General features: G+C 37.0%; 1 protein-coding gene across 1 annotated transcript; it reads right to left on the bottom strand.

The window, feature by feature from the left end:
* Positions 1-4,519: 4,519 nt before the first annotated feature.
* On the bottom strand, positions 4,520-15,153 carry sdc4 (syndecan 4). The gene is made up of 4 exons (XM_067373433.1): positions 14,908-15,153; positions 7,911-8,129; positions 7,253-7,451; positions 4,520-6,161 (listed from the first exon to the last, which is right to left on the bottom strand). Exons 1-4 carry the CDS (start codon positions 14,965-14,967, stop codon positions 6,001-6,003), a joined length of 639 nt encoding a protein of 212 aa, XP_067229534.1. The 5' UTR covers positions 14,968-15,153; the 3' UTR covers positions 4,520-6,000.
* Positions 15,154-23,209: the final 8,056 nt, after the last annotated feature.

Genomic DNA, 23,209 nt, shown 5'->3' on the forward strand with positions numbered 1-23,209 from the left:
TACTTATATAAAAAAAAAAAAAAACTGCACGTCAAGCAGTATGTATTATATCATGTACTACATTTAGGCCATGTGACCTCATCATCTGGTTTAATTCAGTGCTATCCAAGATTCCTCACAGAAATAAATGTAGCATTTAAATCTACATCTGCAAATTACAAAAGTAAATAAATCTTTAACCTTTACAGGATTTGCCTGCATTACATTTAAGATGCTTATCTTTATTTGCTGTTCTTGTTTACTTTCCATGTCTGACTTCGTTCCTCATATAGACTAGAAAATGAATATTATAATACACACGCCTCTCTGATACACAGGTTGTAATGTCAATTTGGTGTGACGTGCTCAGAAGATGCCACTATTTTAAAAGACTTTATCAGGTTTGAGATTTTATCAGACATAGAACAATTAATGAAACAGCATATTATATATATATATATATATATATATATATATATATATATATATATATATATATATATATATATATATATATATATATATATATATATATATATATATAATAGCTACTGTCATTACTGTAGTTATAGACTCTTATTTTCATCCACAATCTTTTAGCTACTTTATACATTTTAGTAACAACTAGCCCCCGTTTTCTTTGCTCAATCTACTGTAAATGTTAGGATTATTTTAAAGAGATGATCACAAATGGTCGTTTTCTGCTGTTTCTTTTGCGCTTTTGCTCCACCTCTTGTGTAAACAAACCCAGGCTGTAGTTGAAAGTAAAAAGGCACCATTCATCTTTCAATACGATGGCGTAATACATGAAAATTTGAACACGTTCCAGAACAGACTTGTTTTTCTGATACGCATTCAAATGTGTAGCAGAAAACGTGTATGTGTGTTAATGATGAAACTGTTCCTTGTGCTATGAGGAAGAAAAAAAAACTGCACAGTATACTTCCCTGTGACCGCAGGCATGCTGTTTTTTCCTAACAGATAAAAGATAAATGGCAACCTCGTCATGGAAACATTAAGATTTGCATCTTATTTTCAATGAGCATTAAGATATTTTTTTACACCACATCATCACCGGATATAATCTAGAGAACTTCCCCATGCAGGTCATGTAATCATATCTATGTGAAATCAGAGTGATTAATCTGCTGTTGACTAGACAGGTTTCAATCGGTTTTCCTAAATGTCTCAACCATCTGCTTGTTTGTTTACTTCATTTCTCGGGGCTTTTTCAGGTCAAAGTGTGTTCAACACTCATAAAACATTATAATACTGCATCAAAACATATAAACTAACTTTTTACCACACCTGCCTATGGCCGGCGAAAATTTACCAGCCATTAATAGATTTTACCAGCCATGAAACATAATTAATCCTTATTAAAGTTACACAAGTTATCAATAGCAGTGAGTGGTTTAAAAACACAGACAACAGCAGGTTTATTAGGCTGCTGTCACTTTAAGTGCTAATGCACAAATTTAATATCGTTACACATTTTCTTTCTCAACTGTTTACGTTCATAGTCATAACTGACTACGTTCACGAGGATACTTGCCAAGACGGGCATTTTGACATGATTTTGTTTGAATATGTCTGTTCAAGCTCAAGATGATGTGAAAGAGAACCTGATTCAGTATTTGCACGCTGTCTGAGATGCAGATTTCTGGGCATGCGCTACGGATGTGTGCGCGCACAAAACGTCCCTACACAATGTGTGAGAAATGAATTCCCTTTTTGTGTCTTCTTGTGCTTTCGTGACGATGCAGCGTTGTTCACGTTCATGCTCTTTAACATTGCTTTGTTAGAATTCGTAATGCTGGTGATTGACACCGTTTCACATACTCGCCAACACTGATTTTTACTTGCATTTGGCACTCGGCGAGTGTTAATTTGACGAGCGTGCTCACGTATATGTGATTTAAAGGACTTACGGGAACTTTCCGCATCTCAAGAACACACACCCATAGGCGTAATTTTCGGGTGGGACGGGTGAGACATGTCCCCACCACTTTTTGAAAGGGTCGATATTGTCCCCACCATTTTTTGAAACATCTCGCGGATATCTAATACAAAAGAAACACCTCTAGTTGATTATCAATTTGAGTTAATAATAGGCGATCTGGCGCTGGGATGTGTTGTTTTTGAAATCATGTTGAGTGCTAGTTGTCGCTGTTATCAGAGGCGCAGCAGTGTTCTCTTGGCGCTCGTGCACGCTGCGCAGTGTTCACACGGACGAGCGCTTCAATCTATCGCTTAACTGTTGCAGAGACTCTCTATTCGTTACGTTGAATCACAAAACAAAATACAAATAAACGTGTCCCTGCTTTTGATATACAATCACTGACGAACATCTTTGGTTTTAATGAGAGAAAAAAAAAATCATACATGGTTGGTTGGATTCGAACCCAGAATCTCTTGCACGCTAAACGAAAATATTGCCTCCAGTCCATCAGGACAATCTTTGTTTTACAGCGAATCCACGTATTTATTAACTAATATACATACTCTCGAGACATATTGTATTATAGCAGATGTAAGGAAGAAACTATCATATTATTATTATTAAAATAATACAATTACAATACCCCCACCCCCCCCCCACATACACATTCCTGTCCCACCCACTTTTTAAAACAAAGTTACGCCACTGCACACACCATTGCAAAGCAAAATATTAAACCAAATTACATTTATTTATAAAAGACAGACATTTTTAATGCTTAATTCACAAAAAGAAGTTTGTTTTAAGTTTGGCTGAATACTTTTTGTAGCAGCTATTTGTCTTGGCAGATTTGTTTTGGCCTGAATCAAGAAATCTTGTCAATGTTTCTCCTTTTAAAAACAAAAATAGTTAACAATCAAGGCCTCATGCATGAGCCGTAACACTTATGAATCAAAACATTTTCTATTTTTATCCTTCAATCCAAAAAGAAAACAAACTCCCTCTGTTCTCCTGGTATTCTCATCTCATTTGTTTTGGTAGCAGAGCAGACAGGCATCAGCATGCTGGGAAACACACACACACACACACTTACAGTCATTTCTCTAGGGGTGGAAATTCCCTATTTAACACTGAGACAATTAGATTACTTATTGCAGACTGTCCCATCATTCATCTATCACAAACAGGTTAATGTATGAATAACATGCAAGCCAAACCAGAAAGCTGACATTTTCAAACAAAGTCTTTACTTAATGATCTATGAGTGTTATTCAGTTCAATCAGGCTTTTGAAAACCCTATGTGAAGCTCTTCAATCATCCAGGTTCTTCTGCAACACTTAAGGTTCACCAAAGAGCCTTCATATAATGGAGCATTTTCATAGTATGGATCTCGAGTTGCTATATGGTTGGAAAGATCTTGATTTTATAGGTTCTTCAGGTCAGCGACAGTGTATTAGAGTTTTCCTGTTAACAGAGGAGTTGAAGCTCTCCTGGGTTCATGAAATACATACACTACAAGTGTCTGATGCTCACTAAGGCTGCATTAATTTGATCACAAATACAGCCAAACAGTGATATTGTGAAACATGTTTACATGTTTTAAAATGTAATTTATTCCTTTGATGCAAAGCTGAACTTTCAGCATCATTACTCTAGTCTTCAGTGTCACATGATCCACAATATTGACCAATTTAATGCATCCTTGCTGAATAGTATTTAAAAAATGATCCCATATTTTGCTGATCCCAAACATATGTGTGTAGCTGGTTTTCTAAAGAACCATTGAACTTAGTGTTTCTCCAAAGGTATCAGGTCGCAAAACCATAGTAACCAAACATAGGCAAAGTTGTCATTATGTGGAGGGACATTCCACAAAGAAGGCCTCACTTTGGTGAACCTTGAGGCACGAAAGGTCAGTCTTCAGAGGAACTCTAAAGACTGTCAATAATTCCTTCGGTAACCCCATTATATAATATTTGAGGGGCCTGACATATTTTGAGGTTATTGCACAATAGGATATTTGAAGCCTCCTTGAGGGTTTCACATGTGGCAATTTCATAAACCACAATGGTGGCTCAAGTATCTTAATTTTAACTGTAAAGAACCACAGTAAGATGACTTTTGGAGAACTGATTCCTTGGAATAATCCCAAATCTTTGTACATAGAGGACCCAAAAAATAACATTATTATTTTTTTAATATAATAATAAAAAAAAACAAAAAAAAAACTCCAATGATAAACAAAACTGTGAAACATCACCGTCTTTCTATTACTTCTTGGAAATCTTCATTCTCTGAACCCAAACATCAGCCTTTCTCAGGTTCACATTTAAGCCAACAAATTCTTGCCTTGATTCAGGTGTGCTTTAGGTCAAGAGGACTGCTTTTAATTATCCTTAATTTGATTATTTTTCACCACGTCTGAAGAAACTTGCTCTTTGAAACCCATTTTCAAAAGTTTGCATTTTCATGCTCCCAAAATGCCATTGTTGTATAAATGAACGGCCAAACTGCATTGAAAAATGGTGTAAATGCCCTGTGAAAGAACATTTCTGAGGATTTTTAGCATGAAAAAAGACTCAAGAATCTTCAAATGATTATGTGCATAAAATAGCTTTATTTTCAACAGATCAGAACCTGCATGCAGAAATCAATGATTCATTGACTTCAACATTAGATCAGTGATTTTATCTGGATGTGACCAAACAAAGCAGCAAAATTTATCATTTTACACCATGCTAGTAATGCACAGCTTATTCACGTTCCCCTCAACTAATCCAGAACATCCTTCTACAAAACATAAATAGATTCGGCTTAAAAAGTCTAAAAGAAATAGAAACTCTTAAAAAAAAAATCTGTTGAAAGACTAACAGCCTTTGAATTTTTGCACTACTGTATATAAAACAAATCTAAAAACCAAAATAATAAAATTAAAAATTATCACATGTACAACAGCTGAGAAGGGGGGCAAAGACCCCGACCTGAAGGCAGGCAATAAAATATGAGTTAAATTAATAGCAAAAAAATAAAAACGGAATTAAGAACATCTACAAAAACACAGACAAAAAAAAAAAAAAAAAAAAAAAAAAAAAAATAGTTAGTACTAACATTGGTCATTGTTCTCAAACAAAACATTTTCCTTAATGTTCCCGAAAGATACAGAAGCAAACCATCTGCCATCAGGTTTGATACCAAAAGGAAATACCGGGATGAGATATAAGAACAATAAAAACTGATTTTGGCATTTAAATATTTGGTAAATAAAAGGCTGTCAAGAAATGGCTAAGTACCAAAGTTTTACATTTTATTCAAATGGCTATATACAGATCCCTGGATGTACAAAGTCTGTTTGCAGTGAACTGATTCTCAATTAACAACATCTGTACCTGTTAAAGTAGCTTAGCTGACAGTGAAGCAGCACTGTAGTGGATCCGGTCTCTCGACCACCACAGCAATTACATACGGATATGTGGAATGTACCATAACACCATGGTTGAAATGAGTATACATTAGTCTAGTACACCAATTTCAGATTTTGCTCTCACGGAATTTAGTTTCGAACATATACTGCATGCCTTCAATTTGGTTTCACCTCTGATGTTTAATATGAAAATTAAAAAGGTTTTACAGCACGCAGATTAAAAAACAAAAGACATCTGATAACGTAAAAGGCTACAATAACCACCCCCTCTGTAGCACCAATCATGACACTTGACTGTTTATCATAACGGTGGATAAAATGGTCAACCCAAAGCCTCTAACCAGTGAAGGCTCCATTGCACCTTGTAGTGTTTTATATATAAAAAAGGACACAATGGGCCACGTGACAAAAAGGCAATACACTTAAGAGGGTGCGAGAACAAAACCGGGCAGTTTGGCAACAGACGCGATCCTCTTCGAGTCACTGAGATTTCAATGCAAATGTCCTGTCAGAGTAAATTATTTGTGTGAGGTTCTCTTGCGGTTTGCGTGGTACGTGAGAGGTCGGCGGCGGCCCGTCGGGCCGAGGCACTGTGTGAGCTTATAGTTCAAAAGAGAGAGAGAGAGAGAGAGAGAAGGTATGTGAAAATGAGGACGCTCATGCGTAGATTTCTGCGGTAGGAGCTTTCTTGTAGATGGGCGTCTTGCCCAGGTCGTAACTTCCTTCGTCTTTCTTCTTGATGCGGAGAACAAAGTGAACGAGGAGGACGATGAGGAGGATGGCGAAGACGAGACCAACTGCTCCGCCAGCAATAACAGCTATAAAACAGAAATAGAAAATGTGAGGGAGGCACAACCTACAGACATGGCTTTAAAACTCATTACAAAAACAGCTATATTCCACACTGCATGAAAGGTAATATTTGAAAAAGAATAACAGGGGCAACTTTAAGTTGAAGTACTACAGTATAAATAAATTAAAGCTATACAGTAATACAAACAAATTACAAATGCACATAATTACTAAAATTGAATTGAACTCAAATTAAAACTAAAAAAATCAAAACTAATGCCTATTCATAATATTAATACTACCATAACGGTATAAAAATAATACTAAAATAACACATTGAAGGATTAGTTCACCCAAAAATGAAAATTCTGTCATCATTTACTCACCCACTTACTCTGTAAGACTTTCATTCATCTTCAGAACTCAAATGATGATATTTTTAATAAAATCTGAGAGGTTTCTGTCCCTCTGTAGAGATCCTATGCAACTACCACTTTCAAAGTCCAGAAAGGTAGTAAAAAAAAAATCATTAATCCATGTGACTCCAGTGGTTTAACACCAGTATTATGAAGCGATATGAGTGCTTTGCTTGCAAAAAAAAAAAAAAAAAATTAAAATAATAATAATATACCACTTTACAAAATTTTCCAAAGTGTATTCACGCAACAATGTCAGCTCTCGCGTGAACACAAAACACATGCGTTGTGATGTTCTCATGAACCCGCGTGGCAGATCAATATTTTCGTAAATAAAGTGGTAAATTATGGGTTTTTTTTGCACAAACAAAGCACTCATGTTGCTTCATATAATTGAGGTTAAACCAATGGATTATTGTAATGATGTCTTTACTACCTTTCTGGACCTTGAAATTGGTAGTTGCTTTAGATCTCTATCGAGGGACAGAAAGCTCTCAAGATTTCATTTAAAACATCTTCATTTGTGTTCTGAAGATGAACGAAAGTCTTACGAATGTGGAACACCACAAGGGTGAGTAATTAATGACAGAAATTTCATTTTGGTGGAACTAACCCTTTAAACATTCACATTTTGGTCCAATAACATTTATTACTTTGCATATTAAAACACTATTACAAACAAATCAAAACCTTCTTCTCACCTGCAAGAACCTCTTTGTTGTGGAACAAGCTCTCATCTCCAGCATGGGTCATGAGCACATTACTGAGCTGGTCACCGTCTTTGTCTTGTGATCCATGAAAGACGACCTCGTTGTTTTTTACCAGAACCTTCTCATCTACTGTTGGTTGTGGGTCAAATGGACCCTCGGGACCAGATATGTGGTTATTGAAGAGATCATCCTGAGAGAGGAGGAAACAGTCACAAGAAAATTCATACAGCAGTCAAATCAGTTGCAAAAACATGCAATAAAACTCATGGCCACGAATCGTAAGCACACAAAGTAATGTCAAGTCGGATATGACCCGAACTAAAGAATTTAAGATCAGTGAGTCAGTTAAGCAACCATGAATGAGGCATTTAGACCATTGAGTCAGTCCGTGATTCAATTGAGAGTCACATTCAGTAAAGAAAATCGTCTCTAGTTGCACAGCATGTTTGTTAATGTACAAAACCAGTGAGAAAAATGCAATAGAAAGATGTGTCGTCTAGTTAGAGCATTTCTTTTTTTAAATGTTTTAGGTGAAAACCTCATTAAATTCATTGTTTTCAAACAGGCATTTCTACAGTATCCAAAAAGTTGCTCCTCAATTTGACATCATGACTTAAAAAAAGAAGAAAAAAAAAAAAGTTATAGCTACCTCAATAGTTTGGATCTCTGAAAACCCAGAGCCTGACATGTCATCATAATCAACTTCATCTTCATCTTCATCATCATCATCATCATCATAGCTATCCTCGTCGTCAGTTGGGTTTAAATCGGTAAACTCAAAATCTTGTTGCGGAGAGTCACCGGAAGACTCCAGATCCTCATGGGGTGACTTGTTTTTCAGAGGTACCCATGTTTCTGTTTCTCGTACCTACAAAGAGAGGGAGACAGAAAAAAAAACAAAAACACCCCATTAGTTCAAAGGCAAATCATAAAAGAAAAATGCACAAATTCAGTCTTTGGCAATGTAACCCAATGCAAACATCAGAAACTGAAGGAACTGTCACTGATGTGAGAAATAAGAATGATTTAAAGACCTCATGAAATCCTGAAGACCTGAAGTAAAACATCTTATATCCCTTTAATGCTTGAGCAGGTTACTGTTCAAACTTTTCTTTGTCTATGGCATCATGATGGTTCTGACAGCACACTTAATTTAATTAAGACACACCAACGCTTTTAATCACGTTAGCAGAGCCATTTGGCCAAGCACTGCGAATGGGTTTAAAATGGACGAAGCTTATTAGCATAACAGGAGGTAGTAGAACACTCATACTGATTTATGTTTTATCTGTTTTTCCTCTTTGTCTCTCTCTCTCTCTCCCTCTCTCTCTCAAGAGTCATCCACAGAAGTGGCCATTTTTATTTCCACCGTTGCTATGGTTGCGATACATCAAAACATTTAATTTATTTATTATTTAAAAAAAAAAATGAAAGATTCTAAATTCTATTCTGAATGACACATATCCGTGATTTACACAATATTGTATTACATTCACACCACTGTTGACCTTGAAGCGAGTCAGAGAGGTATGAGCAAGTTAGTGCAGGTTTGCAGCCATTGTGTAAAAGAAGAAAAGAATTCATTGGACAGGGGCTGAGGGTCTTTATCAGTCTCGCTCGCCTGCTCGCTGTCAAAAACAGACTTAAATCAAACATGACTCACTGAAAAGTTTCACATTCCAGGAAATCAAAAACATTCATAATGCACAGGTGCGTCTTACTCATGCCACCTAACCCAGTGTAATCACCTTAGACAAATTTCAACAAACTTTAATGAGGATTAAAGTGACTTCAAGATTACCTTACACACAGACGTGATGCTTAAAATGGCTCTAGATGCTAAATGGAAGGGTTTTTAAAATGGAGATCGGGGCGGAGGGGATGGGGGGGGGGGCTGACTCGTTTTCCAGGAAAACCAGGATCATGCAAACGCCACATGAAACTGCAAGTCAGCTCTAGCCTGTTCTGTTGTTTGAGGATAATAAAAGAAAAAAGGGAGAGCGAGGAACGGAGAATGACAGAAACCACAAGAGGGTGTGGGGAGAGGGACCGACATACTTTATGGTTTTCAGCTTTACAGTGCTGTGAAACCCCACACCAAAATCCCCCAGCATTATGAATTACTCAGCTCAGAGGGAAAAAAAAGCCGTCTAAGAAAGTACAGCGGATGCTCTCTGACTGCGAAGAGGTGTAAGGCCGTGGTTCAATTAAACCAATGCTTAAATTCCCATAAGCAAACCCCTTAAATTCTCAGCAAACATATATAAGCCACTTGAAAGAGTTTAAAAGAAATCCCACCAACCAAACTAAAAGCTCTAGACTAAGATGGACTGCTAAAGAAAGTCCCTTGAAATTTTTCAGTCGCAATGCAGGAAATAAATGTTTTTGTTCTTAACTTCTCAGCAATAACCAAAAACCCCCCTCATTTAAAAGAAACTACACTATTGTGAGAGATAATAGCTCTTTAAGAGATAATAGTAAGCTCATTTATTTCACCCAAAACATGTCGTTCCAAACCCGTATGACTTTCTTTCACACAAAAGGAGATGTTTATCAATGTTAATGCTGCTTTTGTCCATACAATGGATGGAGTCTGGCGCTGTTGAGCTCCAAAAGAGGACAAAAAGCACCATTAAAGTAGTCTGAAAACTGGTGCGCATTGAGCTTGAACTGAAATTCAAGTTATTATTCACATCGTTATCTAACTGATTTGGCATCAATGTCTGCAAAACATAAGGGTGAGTAAACTGAGTGAACATTTCTTTAGGTAACCCTCATGATAAGCTGTTGAGACAGTCTGATATGAAGATGACACATCTTCTACAAGTATGAGTATGCTCTAGTACTGAATCTCCAGGATCTTATCCTCAAAGTGAGCTGTAATGTCTGAGAGAAGCCTGTGTAAATTAACCAGCTTAGTCAACCAGGCCTCAATCAAGACTAGCAAAGCTGGGAGCAAATCCGACCATCTGTTGACAAATGGTCTGGCATCTGTTCCAGTGAGTCACAATAGGAGAGGTAAAAAGAAGATACCGCAATCAGTGACTCATCCAATACCGTGGTAAACTGTCCCTGGTGATCAGGTGATTACTCACCGTTTGAGTTTAAAGGTCAATTTTAAATAACCACAACTGTTTCGCATCCCAGTTTTACAAAGCAACTTCTGTGTATGAAAAGTCATTGGTAGGTCAACACAAAATTGGAACACATTGCACAGATTTTATCCTTAAAATGTAGAAAATGTCCACAGACTCTGTTTGAGATTCTTTGGTGATCCATTGAAGCTACAGTACAAATATTATCCGCTATCATCGGTTGTGGTTTGAAGACTCTCCTGGTTGTCCTTTCAGGTCACAACCAATTACAGCCCCAGTCGTCAATACAAACGGTGTCTGTCACTCCCACCAATCGGATTTATCCATGTCATCTGATACACTCCTCACCCGGGATAGAGCGAATGTCCTACTTTGCGCACACAAACACACTTGCACATCAAGAGAATTCCTTCCACCTTTGTGGGAACTATTTATAGCTGCATTTTCCCTTCCTACACAACCAGCTGAATATCAACAGAGGGGCGGAAAGACTCACCTGCCTGTTAAACGATACCACATTGTTCAATCACACGCCAAATTCTCACCCCAACACCTGTTCAAAGCCCTGAAGCATTAGGGTATGTGAAGGAAACAAGATTGGACTTCAAAATCTACAACTAAACCAAACAATAAAAAGACTATTCAGCTTCACTGTCGTCAGCCTCTATTCTCTCCCACAGGAAGTGTGATCACACTTTCCTTCTATCTGTTAGTGGCTTTCATTAATGAAGCTTCTCACCATTAAGTCAAAGCCTGTTTAATACACAATGAGCCGTTCTGAATAGCCCAAACAATCAGTATTGTGTAGTCTGGGCCTGAAAACATGAGGATTCTTTAAGCTTTCTGACAACAGACCTACACTGACTGGTGAAAACCTGAAGTTAGTGGAGACTGAGATTTGACTTGATATTGCCAAATATGTTTTTTATGGTTTAAGATATTCATCAATAAACTTCTCTGAAGAATCTCATGCCATTACACATATGTATGTTCAACAGGAAACAATGATCTGTATTATATGCATAATTACAACTTTTTACAGCCATTAATTTGAGAAACAAAAAGCATTAAGATTAACTCTTAGACAAGGCCAAAAAAACAACAACAACAATAAATGTGTGACCATTTAGATCACAAAACAATATTATGATCTCAGTTATTAAAGGGGTCCTAGATTATTATTCAACTTTTTTAACTTTAGTTAGTGTGTAATGTTGCTGTTTGAGCATAAACAACATCTGCAAAGTTACGATGCTCAAAGTTCAATGCAAAGGAGATATTTTCTTTTACAGAAATCATTTAAGGACTACAATGAGCTTCATGACAGGTTGGTGACATCACAAACCCCAAAATTTACATAAACCCTGCCCCCAGGAACATACAACAAAGGGTGTGGCCATGTTGGGCTGCTTTAGAGAAGAGGAAGAGTTGTTGTAGTAGAGTGTTGTTGCCATACCGTCATTTTACGCTGGATTTCCACAAAAGATTAACATGACGGCACATGCTAGTCAATAAATGTATCCACTAACCATTCTGAAAGTCCAGTTTCATTCTAAAAGTTGTAACTTCTTCCTGAGTCTCTCCATCAGTGTCGACTCCGGTTTGAACAATTGTCATTTTGGCTGCGTGAGATTCCCCAGCTTTGTTGTTATTGAGCTGTTAAAGCTCCGCCCTCTTCTGGAAAGGGGGCTGAGAGTAGCAGCTCATTCATATTTAAAGGAACACACACAAAAACTGTGTGTTTTTGCTCACTCCCAAATAGGGGCAAATTTGACAAGCTATAATAAATGATCTGTGGGGCATTTTGAGCGGAAACTTCACAGACACATTCTGGGGACACCAGAGACTTATATTACATCTTATAAAAGGGGCATTATAGGTCCCTTTTATCATTTAAACAAATTATCTGTCAATCATGTGTCAGTCTCTACATGGACTTGTACATGAGAAGCATGTGACTACAAGAAAACAATTCCCTTCAAAACTACACCATTACTAGCATCTGAACAATACAAAAACTCAGGAAAACAACTTGAAAGGTAATCCAGGATACTGCAAGTTAGCAATATGTGTTATTAGATTGGAAAGACCACCACGTGTTTCTAGGGACATCAATGGGGTGATTAAACTAGATTTCTCTAACTCAAGTCCGGAGACCCGAGAAACACCCAGATGGGTGTTTATTTGAAGAATGGGTATTTTCAGAAGTACAAAAATGTAAATGCCAGGAAAAAAAGACAAAAGGCTTGATGGAAATGCCATTGCTTAGGGGGAGGGTGTAGTCCACAAAGAAATCTCAATAGTGTAGGTAGTAAAGTTAATTCAGATCAATACAGATATCAGAAACTCAAATGCTGATGCAAGCACACAATTAAGCACAAATAAAAGCTTAAAGTGTTATCACCCACATTACTAAGCTGGAAAACAAGAAAAAGGCAAACTCAAGAAAGAGGAACTGTCATTACAAAGGACAGCTGGTAGCTGGTTATCAACGTTTCCAAGTAAAGCCCGTCTGGCATATGGCTAATAGCTCCACAAGCAACAGAACTGGAACGGTGACGGATGTGGTCTGCTAAATGACTCTAGAACACATAGGGTTCCCTTTACATGGCCTCAAGGTATTCCTTTGGACTTGCAAAACAAAAGGGTTCAGCATAAGGCATTGTATTTGTTGAAATAAATATTGAAAGACGCATACACATTGCGTTCACAAAGTTGCTGAAATAACTAAAATACTTCTTTCACCCAAGCAACAAATAACATCTTCTTGTTGTGTGCCAAAATTCCACCCTCAAAAGTGATTTAATAGGCCAGTGGACAGCAATGCAGAAATCATAATTACATCCTGGCGAAAGTATTTATCATGTTCACCCCTTTCCTTTCAATAGCCATTCAGAGGAGTCTTGCACCCCAAAAATAACAGAGTAAATAAATAAATAAAACCAAAGCTATTCATATGCAAATCACCTCATGCCTAATTCATAACAAGACATCTAGCATGGCCATTAGACTTAAAAAATAACAGCAAAATATTTCACAGTGCATGTAATGTTTTAGTTATTATTGTGGAAAAAAAATATTGATCATTATTACATTCTAATCAAATCAATATCTAGTTAGAAAGACATGCATTGGCCAAACAACCATAGCAGTAATAACATCCCATCAGGTAAGGAGGTGAAAGCTATGCAAGTATTCAAATATAATAAACCCTGAAGCCAAATCGAGAATATCCACTCCTAATTTGCCTACTGAGGTTTAAAGTGTCCATGCCATGTTGAGTTTAACCCACACACACTCGTCCAGTGGCTGAAGAGGAGGAACCTGGATGAAAGAGGTGGACCATTTAAATCCGCCGAAGTGTGTGAAATCCCAAAAGAAGGGCTGGTCAAGGTCAGGAGGGGTCAAATTCCTCAGGAAAATGCAAAAGAATGGAGAGGGAGGGGGATGAAAGGAACACAGACACTTCTGCATGATTTTGAGGAATGCTGCGGCCTTCTCTGCCTCGAAGGATAAGGCCTTTGGGAGTGTGCAAGCTTGTTGTTGCAACATTCCCAGCCGAGATTAAATCACACCATCTGATTTACTACTAACAGCATAGATAGTTTACTGTTCTATTACTTTATTTCCCAGAGGATTACACAATATTACGCACTAAAACCTTCAGCAGACGAGACTAAGACACAAGATGTAGTCTCCAAAGACAAAAGCTCATCTGTTGGTGTTGAAGTGTAGATAAAAATCTGCGGCAACACCTTTCCAAAGGTCTGTGAGAATGGAGGCTTTGGGCTCAAAGAATTTGCATTTTGACTTGTGTGTGTGTGTGTGTGTGTGTGGCTGACTGACCGAGCAAGCACACTGGGTGGCATTTGTCTTCTATTTCAGCTCCAAAGACATCTGCAGCAAGCTATTCTTTTGAGTTATGAAAGAACTGGCCAACACAAAGCTGTGGCATCCCATTCACAGGTGCTTCAGTGGGTGATTCCATAATGAACAGATGGAAAATTAAACCTCATGGACTGAATCCAGGCTAATCAAATAGAGTTAGAAAAAAAAAAAATCCTGCAGGCGAAAACTGTCACATGAAAGCCAGTGCTACTCATTAGGTTACTCAACAAACAAAAATGAGCAAGACTAGTTTGGTGCCAAATGCCAGAAAGTACTCTCTTAAATAGCATATATATACATACACAAATGAATAACACAATACCATAACACAACGATTAATTGTACTAATCATACCATTTATTGTAATATTATGTTTATTTCAGGTGACCACACATCGGTAAATTCGACCACAGTCAAAGAAGACTTGCCTAGACGTTTGTCAATTAAACTAAAGTTAAAATTATTAATCTAAACTGTTAATTTTATTGAACATATAACTTAGAAGCCTTTGTTGTTTCAACAGGTCTGTTGTCAGAAAGCTAACGCTTAAGCTAACACAAATATAACAGTTTTTTTTTTCGTCAAGTGTGATTATATAACACGATGTGGCTCGATTATAGCTATAGGATCTTGAATTAACGTAATATTAGTTAAAATACTCACCGATTCAGCGAAAACAGCAGCAGCCGCTGACAAAACCAACATGAGGTAAACTTTCAGCATCTTCTCTTCAAAATAAGAAGCCCTGGTGACGAAAGTTGTTGTCAGTTTCCGAAATGATTCACTTTTCTAAATCAAAATAAACCAGTCCTTGCTTTGTTAGTCCTTTTTCTATGTCGATTTGAGGGGATTTTTAAAGCGTATTTCTTTCGGCTGTCCTCTGTGTTAGTACGCAGTATTCCTGTATAATGATTGATCCCCCTTTGGTTTTATTCGACTTAAACTCCGCCCATATCGCGTTCGCAGCCAATCAGGGCAGGCAAACGTGACGTAGTTTACGGAAACTCCAGACGCAACAGGTTTACACCATTTCGAATTCGTGCCGACTGAATAACAATGTAAAAAGTGAAATTATATGATTTAGAATAGGGCTTTTGGTTATGTCTTACCAATATAAAATCCCCCATCTTCTGAAAGTAGATGGTTCACGTTCTAAATTTCTGTCATGACCGATATGAAAAGAGAATGACTAGAATTTTTGAGGAAGTTTTTTGGAAGAAGTGCTAGCAAGCGAAAACACATTAATGGAAAGTTTGAGTGACGTACACTGACGTACGTACTTTTTGAGAGTTCTTCCTCTTTCCCTTAGGAGTTATGGAACCACGATGGTATTTAGATAAAGTAGATTTTTCTCCGTTGCTGACAGAAATGAGCTGGTCTTAGTTGGTTTAAGCTGGTTTTAGATGGTCTCTATGCCTGGTCTTCAGAATGAACTTTTCAGCATGTTGACCAAAAACCTTCAGCAAACTGACTAGGCTGGGGAGACCACCTAAAACCAGCAAACCATCCTGGTAATAGTGGGTTTGTTTTCATTTTTCCTTTCTTTTCTTTACATAAATGTCAGTTACATTCAGGATTAAGTGGTGTTGCATCATAGAGATAACGGCTGTCATTTCCAATAAATGTTGTCAGTTTGATGCTCATCCAGTCACATTATCGGGAAATGTCTGAATAAGTTTTCTCGTTCGTATTGCAACATTTCTATTCTATAGCATGACTTTGAACATGAAAACACTTTTGCATGTCACAACATGACACTGTCAGTGAAAAGATCTCTACTCCCCAGTCCACTTTATTCATCTAAATAATCTAATTTATGTATAGTCAGAAATATATTCTATCACAAAGATTAAAAGCGGGTTAATCAGCAGAACCACTTTTAATTCACTATTAATGAGTTTAAAAAGCAAAGCAAATCATTTGACTAAATTGACCATTATGTACATTGAATCACTTTAATACTTTTAAACAGACATTATTAATGCAATGTCAACAACATAATTATGTACATTCATGCAAATGTTGAAACAATAAAAATCCCGTTTTAAATGATCTTGCTGAGTTATATTTGTCCACTGAGGAATCTTGCAGTATTAAATGGTTAGTTCACCCAAAAATCAAATTTCCGTCATTAATTCATCACCCTCATTTCATCCCAAATCCATAAGCCCTTCGTTCATCTATAGGTAGACAAATTAAGATATTTTGAGGATTTTTGACGAGGGTTTGTGAAGCACACAGAAGCAGCAACGTCGTTGCACCCTTTGAGAGACGAGCACAAAAAGTATTCTCATCGCTTATTAACATTGAGGTTGAACCACTGTAGTCACGTTGACTATTTTAACAAAGTCTTTAGTACCTTTCTGGACCTCAAAAGGTACAATGACATTACTGCTTCTGTGTGCTTCACAAACCCAAAATCAACAAAAATCATCAAAATATTTTAAATTGTGTTCTGAAGATGAACAAAGGTCTTACGGGTTTGGGACAACATGAGTAATTAATGACAGAAATTTCATTTTTGGGTGAACTAACCCTTTAATACTTCTTGCTTGAATATGGTAGGCCTATGTTCTCCACTTCTGCACATACAGCAAGGTTTACTCAACGGCAATTTCAGATTGCTTGTAAAACAGTGGAAAGGTCTAAGTCGTAAAAAGTAACATCTGCATATCTGACCTGGTGCTCGTGAGGTCTCAGACTGCCCTGTATTATGAAGTGAGAGAAGAATCTGGCCTGATTTCAGCCTTGATTTGTTTAGTCTGGTCTAGAGTACATTTTAAACAACCTGATGGAAGTGTTCTGAAAAATGCTTTGTTTTTTGAAAGATAGTATTTGCCTTAAGACTGAGAGTGTGTAGTGAAATACATCTAGATTGATGCATACAATGTGAGAAATGCAGCATGGGAGTAACTGGAATTTTGACAACAAAAATAGCGATCAATCAAGGATATGATCTAACATTGCATTACAACTTAGTAATGCATAATGTTCCTTATAATTTCAAATAAAGATATATATTATTACCTGAAAGTCCTGAAATGCACATATAAAAACTGCACACATTTAGCATCTTAGAAATGTGCCATGATTGTGAACCGAAAGCTTGTGGCGAATCCTTCACAGACTTTTCGCATCTCACTTTCAATCACAGTTCTTTTTGTTAAACTGACCAGTTACACAACATATTCTTCGATACATACAGTTCTGCCTTCTGGTTTGTGCATGAATGTAATGTGCATTTGGTTGTCAGCACTGCTGTTATGCCGTCATTGATAATCATTTGGTTGTATAGCAGCTTCTGATCCAAGCACAACGATGGAAAAGTTTAGGCAGAGGCAGTAAACACTGCAGCTCGGGTCAGCTCGTTCAAGCAGTTGTGGCAATCAAATCCACATGGTGTACATTAGAGAGAATTGCTTGGCTCGGTGCTGCTGTACGCTAGTCTTCTCCACATCCCCGCCTCGACTTTCACTCAGTCATAGTCCGTCTTTTGTCTCCATGTAAAAAGCAAATTCCACCCAACCTCTGACATAGTCTGACACACATTCCAATTCAAGCTCAACAATGGAGGCCTTTGTGCCTGCGCTGCTGTGTGTATGTTTGCTTTTCATTTTTTTATTACACTCTAGATGGGCTTGAAAGTTTAATCATTTTCTGTAGCCATATTGCTGGTATGTGTGTGATCTCATAGCAAAAAAAAAAAAAAAAACACAATTGCAGAAGAATTTATGATGGGAAAAAAGTTCTGTGTGGTCCCTTTACTTTTAGACTCTTTTCTTTCTTTCGTGTGTTTGTATTCTATCTATCTATCTATCTATCTATCTATCTATCTATCTATCTATCTATCTATCTATCTATCTATCTATCTATCTATCTATCTATCTATCTATCTATCTATCTATCTATCTATCTATCTATCTATCTATGTGAATTGAACTATAAATCAACAAATCAAGATGGCGTCATTTCATGGCAACGTGGTGTTGCTCTCTTCACTGTTTTGTGTAATAATGTTTTGTTTCTGGCTGGATTGTGCTGGTGGCGTGATGTTATACAACACTAAGTCCTCATGTTTTTTGAACAGCACTTATTGTAGGATGGTTCATGCTCTCAATTCCTCTGGGATTTTTGCATCTGTATTTCATTCCATAATTGATGGGATAACATATGTTTTGTCTCAGCGTATGTAATTTATTGTTGATGAGCTCATCTGTAAAAATTCCATACAACTAGGTTGTGATGACAATAAATAAATAAAATATCTATCTATCTATCTATCTATCTATCTATCTATCTATCTATCTATCTATCTATCTATCTATCTATCTATCTATCTATCTATCTATCTATCTATCTATCTATCTATCTATCTATCTATCTATCTATCTATCTATCTACACTGTAAACCCCAATGTTGTCATTACAGTTTTTCTCAGTTGCTTTGGTACATTTCTCGATTCATCCTTACAATTTGCAAAACTGTATGTTCATTTCTCGAAATAATTCGTACAAACAGCACAACATATTGGATTACCTGCAAAAGCCTGAAACTTGCTCAGAATCCTAAGTTCATCTCTCAAAAGCAAGTATTTATGTCAATGAACATAAGTGCCATCAGAATGACAAGGCCCTGTTTCATTGTTCTTGAACAAAACAGTCAAAATGCTTAGCCATGTTGTCAGTATAACAGTGATGTGTGGGATTTTCTCCAAACGTTCGGCTGCACATTTAGACGCGTATAAGCCATTAAGGTCATAATTGAGAACATAGCTCACAATAGTGGGGCCTTGTTTCACCAGAAACGTGCCTACGCCCTTTGCCTCATCCTCTTCCTCTGTTTTGCCTCCCTACCCTTCTACCACAACAATTGTACATAATCAATTGCCTGAATGTACTAAAGCATTTGCAATTTTTGTTCAAAAGAATGAAAAAATGCTTTTATGATGTGCAAAAGTGAGATGATGTGGCGGTTGAACTTATAATAGATATAAATACTTATAATAGAATTTATGTTTTGATCTGAGAAATGTGCCAAAGTGACTGAGAAACTGTAATAAAGAAATCAAGTTATCATAACTCATCATAACTTATAATACTAAAGTTTTGGCATCAAAACTTAAACTGTTGTGTTTAACGAACTCATTTGGCAGCAAAAATCTTTCGCATTAAGCACTTAAAGGGTTAGTTCACTCAAAAATGAAAATTCTGTCATTAATTACTCACCCTCATGTTGTTCCACACCCGTAAGACCCTCGTTCATCTTCGAAACACAAATTATGATCTTTTTGATGAAATCCGCGAGGTATACGATTCGTCCAACAGCATTTTAATCAACACTTTCAAGGTCCAGAAAGGTACTAAAGACACCTTTAATACACTGCAGTAGTTCAACCTTAATTTTATGAAGGGACGAGAATACTTTTTGTGTGCAGAAACAACAAAAATAATTACTTTATTCAACAATATCTTGTCATTCTCATATACGTAGTTTACATCCAGCGCTTCCAAGTTCTACGTCAGAACGCCGTCTCATTATTGGCCGGCTCCTGCATCAGCATCACATGCATGCGTCGTGCTGCTCACGTGATCAGCTTTGGCCAATACTGAGCCGGTACTCGGACGTAAACACAGAAGCCTTTATTGTGCTCCCTGCGTCAACTGCGTAAGGATAATGACAGGGAAGAGAAGAGATTGTTGATTAAAGTCGTTTGTTTTTGCGCACAAAAAGTATTCCTGACGCTTCATAAAATTAAGGTTGAACCACTGCAGCCATGTCGACTGTTTTAACAATGTCTTAGTACATCTATCTATCTATCTATCTATCTATCTATCTATCTATCTATCTATCTATCTATCTATCTATCTATCTATCTATCTATCTATCTATCTATCTATCTATCTATCTATCTATCTATCTATCTATCTATCTATCTATCTATCTATCTGTCTATCTATCTATCTATCTATTCATGTGTGTGTGTGTGGCACCCCCAATTTATAGAAAAATCACTCCTTTTCTTTGTTTTAAAACTACCTTTTCAAGTTTTCGCACTTGAGGCTCATTTCTGATGTGTTGTCCCTGTGAGATATCTGGTTAGTGTGCAGTCAGAGCAGGTGTGTGGAGGGTGTGACATTCTTTGAGGAATGTTACTATAATGTATTCACTGATATCTTTAAAGTATTTAGTGCACACAATCTCTTCTAATCTCTTTCTCCTGAGGGGGCGTTACATATGAGATGTTGTTTGTGCTTGTCGTTGCTTTTGTAAACTACTCATTATGAAGTAAATCTCATAAAGTAAAGCTCATCACAAAAACACATGCCAATGAAGAAACCTAGAACAATAAAGCTACGCAATCTCTCTTGAGCGCCTACATCAATTAGGTTAACGCTGTTAGGGGTGACGTTTTTGTCCTGGCTGGCTTTTTGTTTGTTTATTTTTCTTTATCTTCCTCCATCAGTTTACAAAGGGTTCAACCCACATTCCTCTATCATTAACATAACTAACATATTAATTGCTCTAGATGTAACGGAATTGTTATCTGTGTTGATGAACGATGGGTTGTTATCATGCTCATATATATATATATGTGTGTGTGTGTATATATATCTCAACTTAAATTACATTAAACTGACTTAAAAAATAGTTGACTCTTGTATAACCTATAAAGTTGAAAATTGCTTATTTTGATGAGTTAATGTAAAAACGTATGTTGTCATAAATTCTTGATCATAATTTTTTTTTACAGTATATATTTTTACTATATAATATTAATTTCTTAAATATGACAAAGCATTTTTCGTATTCTCTTTTTGAATATGAATATGACAAAGCACTTTGCTTTCCCTTTTCAGTTAATTTCTCTTCTTTGGAAATCCACACCCACTTTTTTTTTTTTTTTTTACCATAGTATCACTAAAGCACCACCCATTTTCCATTGAACTTTGGACTGGATCCTCCTGCTCTTTCTAATCTAACCAGCTCCCTCACTCCATTTGTTTATTTTCTCTCTCTCATATTCATTTTCCATTTAGTTTTTTTTACTCTTCCCCTTTTCATATTCATGTAGAGAAAGAGATAGAGGCTGTAGAAGGTCACTCTGTTGACAATAAGCCATAAAAACAGGCACACAACAGCTCCAGTTCACCCCCTCCACCCACATCCGCCTACCGCATGGCCAAACCATATATAGAAAAAAGTACATGGCAGTTCCCTTTCCCAGCACATGCTTAAAGTCACGGAGACGTCAGAACTTCCTGTGCATATGCAAAAAAATGGAATTCAAGAGGAAGCCCATAGGGGGTTAAACAGCAGGAGACATTGTGTGTGTGCGTGTGTTTGAGTATGGAAAAGGATACAAGAAACACCATGTGGTAACTGAGCAAAGCTGTGATAGGGGAATTGTTTGGAATTTCTGGAATTTCCTGCTGAAAACGTCACATGTGCTGCACTGGTCAGCTATAGTTTACATGCGCAGTCCGAGAACTGCCTGATGAGAAAATAGCTAACCATAAATTATGAGTCAAAAGATTTCAGAGGAATGATATTTGACGCTCTGCTGTATCTTGTGGTGTAATTCCTTTGGGAGTTTATTAGACAATAGTTAGTCCATTATGAAGAAAGCTGTAAGCTGGGTATATCATTGTGTGTTCTAAAATAATTAGAATGGTATTTTATTAAATTATTCATATTGATTATCATGAACCATACAAATGTATACCTTAAAAAGCACAATAAAAGACTAAATTGTATATATGCATGTATGTGTTTCAGGGTGTGGAGTTTAGATGAATAGAGTCATGCTAGATTATCAGGCACTGCCTTTGTTAGGCAAAAACTCTGACATGGATCATTTTACCATTTCAACGTGTTTATATGCCCAGGAGACAATATAGACACTTAACACGTCTCTCTGCTGTTTCACCTGCCCGCTGCGTTTTTTGCTCTCGGCCAGGTGTGACATTTCAATGTACAATGAGCGTTTTTATTTTACAAGCTACATGATTCTGACGAGGACACAATATAATTCTCTGTGCACTTTCCATTATTACAATGAATCTGGGTTTTTTTTTGGCAAAAGGTCAGGATGTAACCGAGTCAGTTTCTGTTCTGCTTTTTGCTAGTGAACAGACGGGAGGTGCTTTCTGTGGTTTCATGAAAAAATAAAAAGAGTTTCTGGTGTGCTCTATTAATACTTCTCTATTGCTAAAATTAGGTGCTTTTCATTTTCTCAAGATTCTTGCTTTCATTAGTGGAGTTTGCTACAGCAAGCAACACTTTACTTCAAACCTCTAACCTTAAACTGTGTTACTCATGCTCTAATGTTTGTGCTGCAGATGTATGAAATTTTATAATGCAGATTTTAACTGAGGGAGTGAGTCTACTCAATGGCTGTGTTCGAAATCGCCCCCATACCCTTAAATAGGGCACTATTTGAAAGAGCAGCCATTTGTAGTGGTGTCCAAAACCATAGTGGACGTTTTAGAGCGCACTCATTCAATCCCACAATGCACCCACAATGAATTCCCGCGTCTCACCAGAGGATGACTCGCAGTTGAATCATCCATCCATCCATTTTCCAAACCGCTGGTCCAATGTGGGTACAGCGTAATACCATCCAGGTATAAATTCCGTTTGAATTGATTATTAAATTGTTTAATTAAGGTTTATACATGCTAGTTTCCATGACAGAGTTTAAGATAAATCTTTTCATTACTACTGGAGCTGACTGTTTGCTAAGTTTCAAATGATTATTAAAGGACAAGCACAAACTATGTAAAAAAGGCAGCCTTTCCGGCACACTCAGTGTCTGAATTCACTCACTCGTTTTCAATTCACTCTCTCAAGTTCGACTATTAGTTGACTAATTTAAGGAAAAGTGAATGAGGGTATAGGTGGTGATTTCGAACACAGCCACTTCAGGCCGATCAAGTGACGTCATAGCAGATCACACTTAGTGTA

Source organism: Chanodichthys erythropterus, chromosome 21 (assembly GCF_024489055.1).
Source record: "Chanodichthys erythropterus isolate Z2021 chromosome 21, ASM2448905v1, whole genome shotgun sequence".
Lineage (NCBI taxonomy): Eukaryota > Metazoa > Chordata > Actinopteri > Cypriniformes > Xenocyprididae > Chanodichthys > Chanodichthys erythropterus.

Excerpts from the sequence above, each read along its gene's own strand:
- sdc4 (XM_067373433.1), bottom strand. The coding sequence starts at position 14,967 with ATGCTGAAAGTTTACCTCATGTTGGTTTTGTCAGCGGCTGCTGCTGTT. Across the intron at positions 8,130-14,907 it reads CTGCTGTTTTCGCTGAATCG|GTACGAGAAACAGAAACATG; the intron begins GTGAGTATTTTA and ends CTCTCTTTGTAG. Across the intron at positions 7,452-7,910 it reads CAGAGATCCAAACTATTGAG|GATGATCTCTTCAATAACCA; the intron begins GTAGCTATAACT and ends CTCCTCTCTCAG.